The sequence below is a fragment of the Lissotriton helveticus genome, chromosome 3_2, assembly GCF_964261635.1.
Source record: "Lissotriton helveticus chromosome 3_2, aLisHel1.1, whole genome shotgun sequence".
NCBI classification, from domain to species: domain Eukaryota; kingdom Metazoa; phylum Chordata; class Amphibia; order Caudata; family Salamandridae; genus Lissotriton; species Lissotriton helveticus.
In genome coordinates, this window is record NC_136062.1 from 281,263,213 (window position 1) to 281,277,450 (window position 14,238).

At 42.0% G+C, this 14,238-nt stretch overlaps 1 protein-coding gene across 4 annotated transcripts in view; it reads left to right on the plus strand.

The window, feature by feature from the left end:
• The window catches only part of CHRNA5 (cholinergic receptor nicotinic alpha 5 subunit), a 245,973-nt gene that overhangs the window by 130,215 nt on the left and 101,520 nt on the right, over window positions 1-14,238 (plus strand). For 3 of the 4 annotated variants that reach the window (XM_078685218.1, XM_078685217.1, XM_078685220.1), the window contains exon 2: window positions 8,070-8,221. In XM_078685218.1, the coding sequence (XP_078541344.1) occupies window positions 8,070-8,221 (152 nt within the window). Of the gene's footprint in view, window positions 1-5,192; window positions 5,373-8,069; window positions 8,222-14,238 lie in introns of those variants that run through there. The other variant, XM_078685219.1, reaches the window with a different exon arrangement.

Genomic DNA, 14,238 nt, shown 5'->3' on the forward strand with positions numbered 1-14,238 from the left:
CGCACACCTCACGACGCACCACCCGACTCACACCACTGTCCGGACTGACCGACGCCAGCTCCCGAACTCCGGCTCGAACGCCGCACCGTAAAGCTGGAAGCACCGCAACGAGCAACGTCCGCTCCGACAAACGCAAGCCTTAAGCTCACCGATGCCGTCGACAAGCCGTAGCCTGCACCGCGACGGAAGGGACACCGTGACCTGGAACCGGCTCGCACCTCCGTGACGGCTGCCCCAAGGAAAAGGTACTGTGTTTGAGTCTGTCGACATTTGAGTGGGCCCGGACCGACGCGGTCCGCTGGATTTGTTAGACTCTGTGTTCTTTCAGCACGCTGTAGCCGGACAAGGCTACCGACTCGCACAGAACTTTGATTTACACCGTTTTAACCAGAACTCTTGAAATTTGATAGTACTGTGGATCCTTTTTGTCGTTTATTTGTCTTGTGATAATTCTATATAAAGTATACTTATTTTTTTTATATAAAACCTTGTGCGGTGTCCATTTGTAGTGTTGTCACTGGGTTACTGTATGTGGTCACAAATGCTTAACTTACATCGCCTCTGAACTAGCCTTGACTGCTCGCGCCACGCCGCTTAGAGGGTGAGCAGTGGTTATTTCAAGAGGGTATTCCCTTGCCCTGACTAGAGGAGAGGGCCCCTGCTTGTCACAAATACCTACCTGTGCCAACCAGAGTCCCCCAATTCTAACAGTACCTCCTTGGTTCGGCGTTACCTTTACTAATGAGAATTGATTTCTACGCAAATTAAGCATTTTTGCGACCTTAGGATAATGAAAGATTGGGGGAAAATCATAAACCCTAATCCATACCTTGCAATTTGCATGTTGCTCTTTGATGACAGTTAATAGTTAATTGTTCTATATTAGGATTTTAACTTATAAACTTCAGATAACAAAAGGATTTCTCTGACAAAAGCAGTAACCCACTGACCAGTGGCAACTGGTGACATTTGAAAGTGGTGGGGCGTAAAAGTTTGGTATGACTTTTATGTAGAGAACGATGTGACCAACAGTTCAGGCTGGGTCCTCCTTCAGTTAAAAAAAAATTAAAAAAACGATTGGAAAATGGTGCATTTTAAAGCAAATTAATTTTGTGATGAAGTGAGGCGTAATAAGCAGTAGGAATGTATAGTCTTGAAATATTAAACGCATTAAAAACTGCCGTATATCTTACTTTATTAATATGTTCAACAGTTACTGTAATGTGCTAATTGTACAACATGACATCTTTAGCCTTTTAAAGTATTTTCTTGCCCAGTGTCTTGCACTGCATATTACATCAACTTTGGACGAAAATGCTTTAACCAGGCTTCGGGGAGGACCCACAACTGCTGATCAGTCATATAGAAATATATGATGACAGGTCTTTGAATGGGATGAAAAATGTGGGGGCACTCTAAAAGGGAGCATGTAAAATACATTTCTGTGATTCCCATAGTGTGCTACCCGACCAATATTTTGGTTTCTGTCTTCGATGTAATTGCATCAGATATGTAACACAACAACTGGCCTACACCAAAAACCTGTATGTACGATTGGCTTTGTCAATGGTTGTTAGCTATTTATGATAAATGAGTAACAACAAGGATTTGTTATAAATAACTAACCTTCAAAATGTTTCAATCCTGACATTTCAATAGTATTGAGGCCTGTGGAAGGAGTTTTGGCCTTCAGTTATGTGCGCTTTATGTTAGATATGTAGGTCCTTTTTCTCTGCACATCTTGTCCATCTGCACATTTTCAACCACCTCTCCTTCCTCTTCAGCACCCTCTTTTCACTCTTCCCCGAATTAACTTCCTCACATCTCCCTCACTTCACCACTTCAAACATACACTGCACTCACTCACTTAAGTAATCTATTTATTTTTGATTATGCGCTCTAAATATTTGGCCATCTGTTAACCTCCATCATGCATATTTTCATAGAATTGTAATTTACAGCTGGAATGCACAACCATTGTTCTGGGTGCTCTGCAGAGGCCAACCCACTGACATCCACTTTGCTTTGGCTTCAGCGTCAGAGCTCTCAAACAAATTCCCTCATAAACACCTGGCACTGCTCAAAGGATGCACACAAAAAAATACAGAAACACAACATGAGTTAATAGCTAACTCTTGAGGAAGGCAAGATTAAGTAAAACTTAAAATAAGAGAGGAACTAAATTGCTGAAATGCATTGCCTTCAATTTTTTAACACACATTGCTCGTATATCAATCCTGGTTAGGGGTATGAAGAGAGGGCCAGTCATACAGCAGATAGCTGTCTACTGTAAGAACATATCTTGTCTTTGCCCTTGACTTGGATATTAGGCTCAGCTCAACAAGGGAATAAGAACACTGGCATACTCGTCTTTTGCATCCGTTTCACGGGGGAACAAATACTGCAGCTCCACTTCTAACAAACCCAGTGGCATGCAGCTAGGGCCTGGGGTGTCACAGTAGAGGAGGTTAGTGTCACGAGGGGTCTCAGCACAATATACATAACAGAAGATTAGCATTCTAACACTTATCTTTACCAAGAACAAGGCACCAAAGCACACGTGCTTGCATCCACTCCTACAGGTGAGGAATGGGAAAAGATGGTATCTATGCCTGTCAATGATGGATGGCTGCTCGCACACAGGACTGGAGGCTTCAGTGCCCGAATCCATGACACTGAAAGCATCACTAGCCTATAGTGGATACTGCTATAAACTACAATGGCAATGAAGGGCTTTAGAACAGTAAGCCCTGTGTACTGTGTCACAATTCAGAAAGTTGGTTTACAGCCTGTCTTCCGTCTCCTTCTTCAGAGAGAGGCAGGGCGGGCAGCCTGGGGTAGACAGCCCAGACTTAAATATATTGATTTGTTTAGAGATACAATCGGATCTGTAAGCAAATCGATCTATTTAATATTTGCACAGTAATGTAAAGGAAATAATGTCAGGGGGCACAGCCCCAGAGCCCTAATGGAGAATCCACCCGTGCCGACCTACTTACATGATATGCACTTTGTGACCTGCATAGCACATGCTGTTTGCAGCACGCACATTAACCCTCTGCGATATCGTACAATGAGAGTCAAACTTCCACTAAACTAAACTCTGTCTCTCAAGGAAGAACATTAATCACTGGAGTTATCTTGAAATGTTATTGTTGCTTCGAAATTACTTGAGGCAAGGAATGTGGCAGCAGGTGCTTTTAAAACCATAATATACTTGGAAACAGGGCTCTCCCACCCGAAGTCAGCACCTGATGCAGTAGCACCGGTCGCACTGCCCTAGCGCCGGTCCTCAGCAGCAAGAGGGAGATATGGCACCCAGAATGATTACTATTTTTAACAGTCCTGTCAAGCGTCAGGCAACTGGTGTGACGCTCACGCATTTCAGTGCGGTGATCCGCATCACCGCACTGAAATGCATTGTCACGCATGTTGCTACTTGCATAGCTGCCAAGGTTTCAGATTGCTATGTGTGACATTTACATAATTTCAGAGTAATTATGAGTGACATTTCAACGACTACGAGTGACACTTTCGCCCCGGCACAATCAAGCAATGAAGGGAATCATATAGATATCAGAAATTACACTAATTTAAGCAAGGAGACATTCTAGGAAGATTTTAAAACATATCTGCAAAGCCCCAGATACGGAAGGAAGGGCACTAACCAGAGACAGACTACGTGTCTGCAGTGCTCAGTAATTGAGGGCAGGCAGGCACTGCTGATGATCTCATTGATGTGATCATTGATGACATGAGCTAACCAAAAAAGGATTTTTTTTTTACTAAAGCAAGTGAGACTAGAAGATAATGCCGTCACTCAGTCACAGGCATAATTGGTTGCTAATGTAATAAGGTAAAAAAGAATGGTGGGAAACACCAGCGTAAAACTCGGCAGTGTTTTACTCTGAACACATGATAGTGCAAACAAATTCAAATTGCACTGACAGTCTTTTATTAGTTTTAAGAACAAGTGTTGCAATCATGTCACTATTTTATCAGATCACTAATGATGAAGAAACAACGCCACCCACAATGGTATTCAGGGTTTGCTGGCAGGAAGTCTTTATTCCGTGTTAACATTTTATCACTCGGAATCCAAACGGCTGACAAGTGGTGCAGTACTATTCATGCAACATTATCATAGCCTGTTAAAATGAAAGCGGATTAAAGCAAATGTTGAATTTGAAGAATAGATTTTTTCACTGACTCACATACCGTAACTAAGAGATGTAATTCCTAGTCCAGGCTGTCCAGTACGTCCCGGGCCGGGGACCCGTCCAGGAACAAACTGTCTGGTGGCTGCTTTAACCTGGGTCACTGACTCCACTGTCTCCCTCCGACCGCTGCATTGAGAAATGAAATCTTCGGCAGCATGGTGCTGCAGGCAGCACAGCACACTGCGACCCGGGCCGGTGCGAGCTGCAGCAGGACACTGCAAGCTCCATGATTGGTTTGTAGGCGCGCAAATTCAGCCTCCCGCCTCCTACACCAGCACGGAGGATGTGACGTCCCTGCGCACGGCACGTAAAACACAACCCGACTGGGCCCCGTAATGACGTCAGGCTGAAAAGTGTGAGAGAGCCAATGAATGTGCCCTGGTAAACATTAATAAGGAAACGCCGTTCTCACGTGTCTTAGCAGGGAATGTAAACGACGGAAGCAGGCGCACTCTGAGCAGCAGAGAGAGCCCGGGCACAGAGATGACCGAGGCGGTGCTGGCAGGTGACTCGCCTGGCAGCAAGTAGCAACATGCGTGACAATGCATTTCAGTGCGGTGATGCGGATCACCGCACTGAAATGCGTGAGGGTCACACCAGTTGCGTGACGCTTGACAGGACTGTACTTGCTGCCAGGCGAGTCACCTGCCAGCACCGCCTCGGTCATCTCTGTGCCCGGGCTCTCTCTGCTGCTCAGAGTGCGCCTGCTTCCGTCGTTTACATTCCCTGCTAAGACACGTAAGAACGGCGTTTCCTTATTAATGTTTACCAGGGCACATTCATTGGCTCTCTCACACTTTTCAGCCTGACGTCATTACGGGGCCCAGTCAGGTTGTGTTTTACGTGCCGTGCGCAGGGACGTCACATCCTCCGTGCTGGTGTAGGAGGCGGGAGGCTGAATTTGCGCGCCTACAAACCAATCATGGAGCTTGCAGTGTCCTGCTGCAGCTCGCACCGGCCCGGGCCGCAGTGTGCTGTGCTGCCTGCAGCACCATGCTGCCGAAGATTTCATTTCTCAATGCAGCGGTCGGAGGGAGACAGTGGAGTCAGTGACCCAGGTTAAAGCAGCCACCAGACAGTTTGTTCCTGGACGGGTCCCCGGCCCGGGACGCACTGGACAGCCTGGACTAGGAATTACATCTCTTAGTTACGGTATGTGAGTCAGTGAAAAAATCTATTCTTCAAATTCAACATTTGCTTTAATCCGCTTTCATTTTAACAGGCCATGATAATGTTGCATGAATAGTACTGCACCACTTGTCAGCCGTTTGGTTTCCGAGTGATAAAATGTTAACACGGAATAAAGACTTCCTGCCAGCAAACCCTGAATACCATTGTGGGTGGCGTTGTTTCTTCATCATTAGTGATCTGATAAAATAGTGACATGATTGCAAAACTTGTTCTTAAAACTAATAAAAGACTGTCAGTGCAATTTGTATTTGTTTGCACTATCATGTGTTCAGAGTAAAACACTGCCAAGTTTTACGCTGGTGTTTCCCACCATTCTTTTTTACCTTATTACATAAGCAACCAATTATGCCTGTGACTGAGTGGCGGCATTATCTTCTAGTCTCACTTGCTTTAGTAAAAAAAAAAATCCTTTTTGGGTTAGCTCATGTCATGAATGATCACATCAATGAGATCATCAGCAGTGCCTGCCTGCCCTCAGTTACTGAGCACTGCAGACACGTAGTCTGTCTCTGGTTAGTGCCCTTCCTTCCGTATCTGGGGCTTTGCAGATATGTTTTAAAATCTTCCTAGAATGTCTCCTTGCTTAAATTAGTGTAATTTCTGATATCTATATGATTCCCTCATATTCATTGCTTGATTTTGCCGGGGCGAAAGTGTCACTCGTAGTCGTTGAAATGTCACTCATAATTACTCTGAATTTATGTAAATGTCACACATAGCAATCTGAAACCTTGGCAGCTATGTTTTTAAGAACAAAATGCTAAAAGTACATTTTACTTACTCAGTGATAGAATGCGAAAACTGGCCACTGAAGGGTTTATCTCTGCTTCTAGTAGAGCTATAGTATTACTTTTGATACATGGTGGCAGCATTCCCCAACCCTATTCAGTCCTTTACCTCATAGCCCCTAAAAATACGGAGATGTTCCTGTGGTAGATAAGCACAATCCAAATAAAAAACACAAACACCGTACAGTCGGTAGTTTGTGACAAGCAAAGATGCTACTGCAGGCCTCCTTGGCACCATACATCACATATTTAGTAACAGGCAGAGAGATGTCTTCCCTCTTGTTCTGAGAGCTCTCAGTGCTCTAAAGCCACATATGATATTTCTTTCATTATCATGGCCAGTGCTTCAGTACTTGTTTGTAGCTCCCCCTCTACCCCCCCCCCCCCCACCCCCTCCACCCCCTCCCCGCCACCCCAGTGCCTTGAGACCCTCACGGGTGAGTAGCGTGCTTTATAATCCCCTGCTTGATTGATTGATTGATTGATTGATTGATGGATGGGCAGCTGTTTTAGGGCATGGCCACAAGGGGGCACCCTGAAGAAGCATAGTGGGTTCCATAATGGCTCAGCTGCTCGAATAAGAGGGAGCACCAGAATATTAAAATGTATTTTCCCTGGTATGCTGGGAACCTATGTACCAAGACGCGCCCTCCGCTCCTCTAATCAACATCTGTTACGTGTTCCCTGTGTTAGAAGAGCGGGGTGAGAGGTTGGTCGTTCCAGGCTTTAGCTTCCTCTCTCTGTAATGCTCTCCCATCCACTATCAGGAGCAAACACGATCATGGGGTTTTCAGGAGGGCAGGTAAGACCTGGCTCTCCCCTGAATAATTCTCTGTTCTGCCCCCCTCTTCGGTCTGGTAATTTGTGGATCTAGCGATGGGACGCCTCATCGCTGGGGCAGCCATGTGCTATACAAATCCGATAACATAATATAGCATTCTTTCATTGCAGGTGTTTCTTATCGTGCGTCGAAGATTTATAGGAAAGCCGATTGTTCATGTAATTATTTGAGTGGCAGCATACATCAGGGCCTCTTTCAGTACTTGGCTCGCACTCAATAAAACTGTAGTCACAGCTCCACTAATGCACTATTACAGTAAAGTATCATTAGTAGACTGCAGTAAAGCACTATTATAGAGGCAATTCTGTTTTGGAATGAAGAGCCTCTCACAAGAGAGGCGTTAAAAAGAGCAGCAGTTCAAGTCCAAAGAGGGTGAACGCAAAAATCCAGATATAATAGCAGAGTAGGCCACTAGACAAGAGCTTGGGAACATTAATGTGAATCTGCAGACACGGGTGACAAATAGTGCTTCTCCCAGAGCTACGGGGGGTGGGGGAGACTTTACATCAGTACTGCTTATAAGTTATGCATTTTACGGTGCTAGCCTATCCTAAGGTCTGTAAGCAAATAGGGCAGAAACACTTCTGATTTTCTGAAGCTACAGCTAGAGATCTTTTCACCAAGACAACAAGCAAGACAACCAACACTGTGAGATCAAAAATTGAAAAGGAGACCACACTTGTTACTGAAATATGATTTAAAAAAATCGAGCTGCTGAACGTCACATCCACTCCCACAGAAGCACATCATAGCGTGATTCTACTTTTCAAGCCCCCCACCCACCCTCTTCTTCCAACTTGCTTCATAATGTTAGGCACGTCATCTATGCAAGCCAAAAGAATTTCGATTGTAAATAGATGCCGGTGGCAGTGCCAGAACCTGGCCATGAAAATGATAATTGAACAAAATGAATTTATTAGTTTTCAATGACTAAGACATGTTTTGTAATATTTACGTTGGTGCCCGCAGTATGTAATATTGTTGAGGAGCTGAGCCAAACATCAACTGCAGTTTCTGCTTGTTATACAGGTATGTCAGAACCATCGTTTATTGCAAAAAATGAAGATCGTTTGCTCAAATACTTATTTTATGACTACCAAAAGTGGGTTCGGCCGGTAGAAAACCTGAATGACACAGTGAAAGTTAAATTTGGCCTGGCAATCACGCAGCTGGTGGATGTGGTATGTATAACGCATGACTTTTCATATTCTCTTCTGGAATGTAAATATATCTAAGATCACGGCTATGCTGTGTGGATATAGCGTGCGTGCTTTTGTGTTCTAAAAAGATATTTTTTTTTATCTGATGCAGGCGAATATGTACTTATAAACACCAGATAATCAAAGAGATTAAGATGCTGTTCTCCCTACTTTGACCAATATTCAAGCAGAACGACACCAGGACTTGAAGGCAGGCAGGAAAACTGCTTCAATCCATCTGAAACACAGCTAAACTGCTGGCTAACAATTTTTTCTACACAGAGACTGAAACATGGGGAACATCACTTACAACGCAACTTTTACCACGCAGTGCTTTTACATCGCAGCTTTTACAACGCAAACCATTACAACGCATTGCGCTGGGGGTCGCTCTAGGATAGGGAATATATTTAATTTACTATCCAACACCTTCCCTACTATCCACGGGGACTGGAGTTGGAATAGTAAATTAAATAAATCACTATCCAGCGCCTAAAAGCACTATGCGTTGTAATGGTATGCGTTGTAAAACTCGCGTTGTAAAAGCATGCGATGTAAAAGCATGCGTTGTAATGTCGTACATCCCTGAAACATGCATTGTAAGTGGACATTGGCTAAACAAAAATAGCCGGTACACAGTGACCGAGAGACTGACACATGCAACGTAAGTGGACATTGGCTAAACAAAAATAGCCGGGCCGAGCTGTTATTGTTGCTTGACTTGGCAAGCTTTCGCTATTGCACCTTTTCTAATGTGAATTTTACCACGATATATAATGATTGCTCCTTAACTTGGCAAAGCTCTCACAAGCTTAGTTTTCTGTTACCCACATGCACTTTAGACCTGTTGAAGCCTGCAAGTTCAAAATGTGTGTTTTAACATGACGCACAATGACCATTGTTTTTATCTGTTGAACCATGTATATGAAATTGTTACTGTTATGTGTATGCAACGGTTTTAGTTCATCATGCATAATAATGAAACCTAAAATAAAAACTGTTCTCCCTAAATTTTTCGGCAAAAAACATCCCACATTATGAGAAGCCTGAATTAATTAATTTTATTTCTAAGACCCGGAATTGCCAATACCATAGGCCCAAGTAATAATGGGAATTATACGTTTTTAGATACAATATGCAGACATTTGATTTACAGTGGTGATTTCAACATGTTTCCTCTTCGTATTCTATCCACCCAGAGATTTCTCATCACCTGATTGTAGCAGGTGATATCTCTAGGTGAGCCCCCACAGAGCTGGGGTATGTATGTATTTGTGTGATATATTGGCATTTATATAGCTCAAACCTTGCTAGGAAGTGCTGTACATTGCTTGAAGGAATGGGAGGCAATTGTGTACATCAAGCGGGGATTCCACAAATACAATTCATGCATTACGTTTCACGTTTTTAAGGAGATTAAGTGATTTTCTCAGAACCACACAATATGGTGTCCGCTTTGAGGCCAGGATTCGAAACAAGGCCAGCAGGTTCCAAAATCGGCATCTCTTTGTGGAAATGAAATTGACAATTGTGCCCCATCATTTCCCTGTTTCTGCCTGACAGCCATTTTTCTCATTCAGACAAGCACCCATTTTGTGTGTGACATCCATTTTGTCTTCAGACCCACAAGCAAGACACCCTGCCTCTGGCACCCCAGTTCATTGACCACACATTTCTGTGGTTCTGCCAATTCTGGGAACCAGCAGCAGATAGTTCCTGTTTTAAGAAATAGTTCCTGTTCTTGACTGCAAGCCAGAGAGCAGATGGTCTCTGTTTTACACAAGATCGTTCCTCTTTTTGACTCTTGTGGTTCAGCCAATTCCCAGAACTAGGAAGGTAGTTCCTGTTTTACACAAGATGGTTCCTGTTCTTGACTCTAAGCCAGAGATAAACCCCCGAAGGGCCTTCAACTGAAAGAGAACACATTTCCACACATCGCATGCCCTGTCACGAGACACAAGACACGCCCCTACCTTGACACATCTGTTGGAAATTACTGCTTGTCACTTCCCTTTTTCTTGTCACTTCTCTTTTCTTCTTTTGCCTATTGACTGAAAACTGTATAAATATTCTGATGTGTGAATAAAGCTGCAGACCACTCCTGTACCCGCTTGGTGCTAGAGCTCTCCCCTTAACTCGAGTTACTGGACCTTTTTTTTGTACTCAAGCACCACGGACTCCTCTCTTTGCTTTGACTGAAATTATGATTATTAAGTATAGAAATTCTGAGATGAGGTAATATTGAATTAATTTACCACATCTTGCTGCTAGGCCGAAGCTCCTGCAGAATTTATAATTGATTATGGGACTAGTAACTTCCATTACTTTTGCGCAATGATAATCCAACTACTTGTAATCAGGGCCACAGCGAGGAAGATAATAGCTGGGTGTGTTTATTTTTATGTAGTGTGAAGCATGCCAACCTGGTGTCAGGGCATTTTACTTAGGTGAAATAACATTGTGAGCAATACATAAGCAAAAACAAAACAAGTCTTGGGGTGATAATATACTGAAGAAAACACCAAAGTGAAAAAAAATATAAAACAAATATCAATATGGGAAAATATAGATCGACCTAAAAAGAGGAACTATATAAAGGTAGTATAAAATCAAAATACCTTGATTAACAGGAACTAATAATATGGAAACCAGATAGTAATAGATATCTTACATGCTATAAGACTAAGGGCCTCATTTAAAGTTTAGCGAACCGGTTACTCTGTCACAGCGTCCTGTCTGCCTCATTAGAGGTGCCTTAGGATATAAAGCACTTTTAACAAGGCAGACAGGACGGAGTAACGTGTCCGTTTAATTCTAAATGATTGCCTGTTTTGCAAATCTTAGATTGCGTAGGATTAATCTGCATTCCATGAGTATGAAAAAGCCACATAAATACAGTAAAGCTAAGCCCATCAGAAAGATTTCTTTCACCGGTTTTTACATCCTCATTACAGACTGCCTCGAGAATGGATAATGGAGAAAGAGCAGTATTACAGTCCATTTTCAGGGTTTAAGATTGCACTGTAAAGGGTGGGGTGAAGTAGTCCTTAGAGAACTTGGGTGGGAGTTCTAAATCATAGATAGACCTCTTAAGAAGCAATGTGCTGGAGCGTGTCAATTTTTGATGGGCAGTATCTCAAGAAGAATGGATTAAATGCTGCCTAGGAACTAGGAGCCTCCAGACCAGTCAATTTCTGGGTGATATTGATGAGTGAGCTCAACTGTAAGACTTTTGTAGATTAAACATGAGTCGGCTAGGGCAGCCGGGGAGGATGCCTCAAGATGCTCTAACAAGGAGGCAAGGCGGGGTGTCTGGGTGGAACCGTGCACCCCATAAAAAAGAAAACAATGAAAAAGCTACACTGCTCTCCCCTGCGTAACTGGACAGCCGCTAATAAAATATTCACTGCTCCTCCAGCTGGTGTACCCCATTACTGCCTCTGGAGAGGCTTATTACCATATTTTTCTTGCCTTATGCCCAGGGAGGCAGGGGTACCACCAGCCCTCGAAAAGAAAGGAGGGGGCTACATGAGTGCAGCAGCCCACCCAAAAGTAAATTTAAGGTACGGACCCTTCGTTTGCGGTATCAAGGAAATTATGACCCCTCCCTCCCCCCCCCCCCCCCCCCCAAGTTTTATGATTTTTTTAAGCATTTCAAAGGCTGGGTCCTTTCGTTCTACAGCTGGGAATATAGTGCCTTCTACAAGCTAATTCTATGGTTGTATTTGAAGTGCCTGAAAGTCTTTAACGGCATACAGAGTGCCCTGTAGGGCTATTTCTATGGCTACATTTTATGTGGCCTGAAAATATATATAAAAAGTAATGGCACTTTATGTACATTTTAAAATGCTTCAATGATATAATTATTTTGACAGTGATTACCGAGCAAGGTTGATATTCTTTATTGATATGTATAATTAAATTTACACATGGCTATTATTGATTATTGCATTTATGCACAAAAGTATGGTGTTTTTAGCATGTGGTTTGTTCTTCTTGTAATACAGTGAACCATTGTTAATGCCAATAAGCCTGTGTTATCTAAAGTGATACCCCCTATATTGTGATGTGTTTTCTGGTATTGTTGGGGGGGATGTTGGGGGGGCACTGCGATTCCATAACGTCAAATGTGAAACATAATCCAAGGTATTTTTGATCTACCCTATGTATATATTGGTAAATAATGAGTACTATTTAGTAGTGTGGGTGAGGTAAATGTACTTTTCTATTTTCTAAGGAAAAAGCACTGACTGGAAAATAATGGATTGGTTGTTATTGCGTGCCAGCCAATGGTGATTACAAGCCCACACCACCTCCTCTGATTAGGTCTTGAACTGCTCTGCTTCACTGCCCTGAGAGAGTCAAGAGCTACAGCGGGTAATTGAGTCCCAGTAAGGGGAATTTGTGCACCTACTACTTGTGCAGGCCTTGCATCCGGCACAACTAATAACCCAATTCCCTACAATGAGGTTTCAAAGGACTTAAAATAAATTAGTGGATGATGGCATTATCAAGCCCATTGGAGAATCAGAATTGGTTTCTCCCTCAGTGAGGCAATGGCAAGATTAAGTTGTGTGTCGATCTTTGCCATCTAAATAACTACATTATTGTAGAAAAAAATATCCATGACTAATGTTGCAGAAATTTTAGTGTTAGTTAAAGGGCCTAATTGGTTTTTAACTGTGGATTTCTCTTCAGAGTACACCTGAATCTCAATGTATCATGATAGTAAGAGGTATACATTGATCAGTATTGATCAGATTGAGCATTGATTACATCTTTGGCTGTTTTCAGTTCAAATGGCTTCCATTTGGATTGGTATCCGCTGCAGCTGTTGCCAGTGATGTATTTTACAATTGCTATTAAAGAGAGGGGTATAAAATTCTTCCAGGATGACAACTTGATTTTTATAAGTGTGAACATGCTGTGAGATTAGTTAACGTTTTGAGATTATTATTTTTTAAATATTGAATTTACTGTTGTGTACTTCAAATGTAAATTTGCAGAAAGGAGTGTGCCCTACTTAGAGCATTTGATTAGTGAAGAAGGCATAAACTCTAAACCATCATTGGTGATGCAGTTATAAATGCTCTTGAGGTAGTTATTGGGTGTAAATCATTTGCAAGCCAACTATATGGCTTAGTGATTATAATTGAGACAAAGAACAAATGTTATTTTTGGATGCAAAATTCATGCAGGCACTGATCATGTTTATTAGTCCTATATAATCTACTATTACTTGTGCATTTAATCTACTATTAATTGTGCATCATTCAATTTAGAATAGTAACATGATATCAACTGTATTTCGTTTTTGTTATTGTATTTATTTGAATTGTAAGAAGGGGTTGTGTAGTATTGGCTTTTTGGAAATGTGGAATCTTATTCTTAAGATTTTAGTTCTGTATTTTGAGTGTTGAAACAAACTGAACCGGAAGCGCTTTTACCTGTATTGTATCAATCCTATTTGTGGGAAATTACAAAAAGCAACACAGATAGAATTTATTTCCGTCAGCACAAGTTTTGTTGAGGCAACATTGAAATCATCTTATAACATGGAATCAAGTTTTTATGTTGAGAATTCTTCTTTTATTGTTATTCTTAATCAGCCAAGCCAACATGTTTTGTCCATAAGAAACCATATAATACATATATACATATATACATACATACATACATACATACATACTTAGATACTAGTTTAGCACATATTCTCTGCACAGATAACATGCTACATGACCCAAAGAAAGAAAAAAACCTACTAGCATAAATAAACTATACTATACCAACGATATATAGACATACATCTGTGACATCAAACACTATACAGTTACCAATGATAGTTTTTAAAAATAATTTTTGGGATGTGTAATGTAATTATATAAAACATCATATATCATATACAAAGCAGTGCCTACAAAAATGTTTGCCCTACCAATTTTAAGACTCTGACAACTTCTAATTTCCATCCCACAAGTTTATAAAAATGCACTCACTTA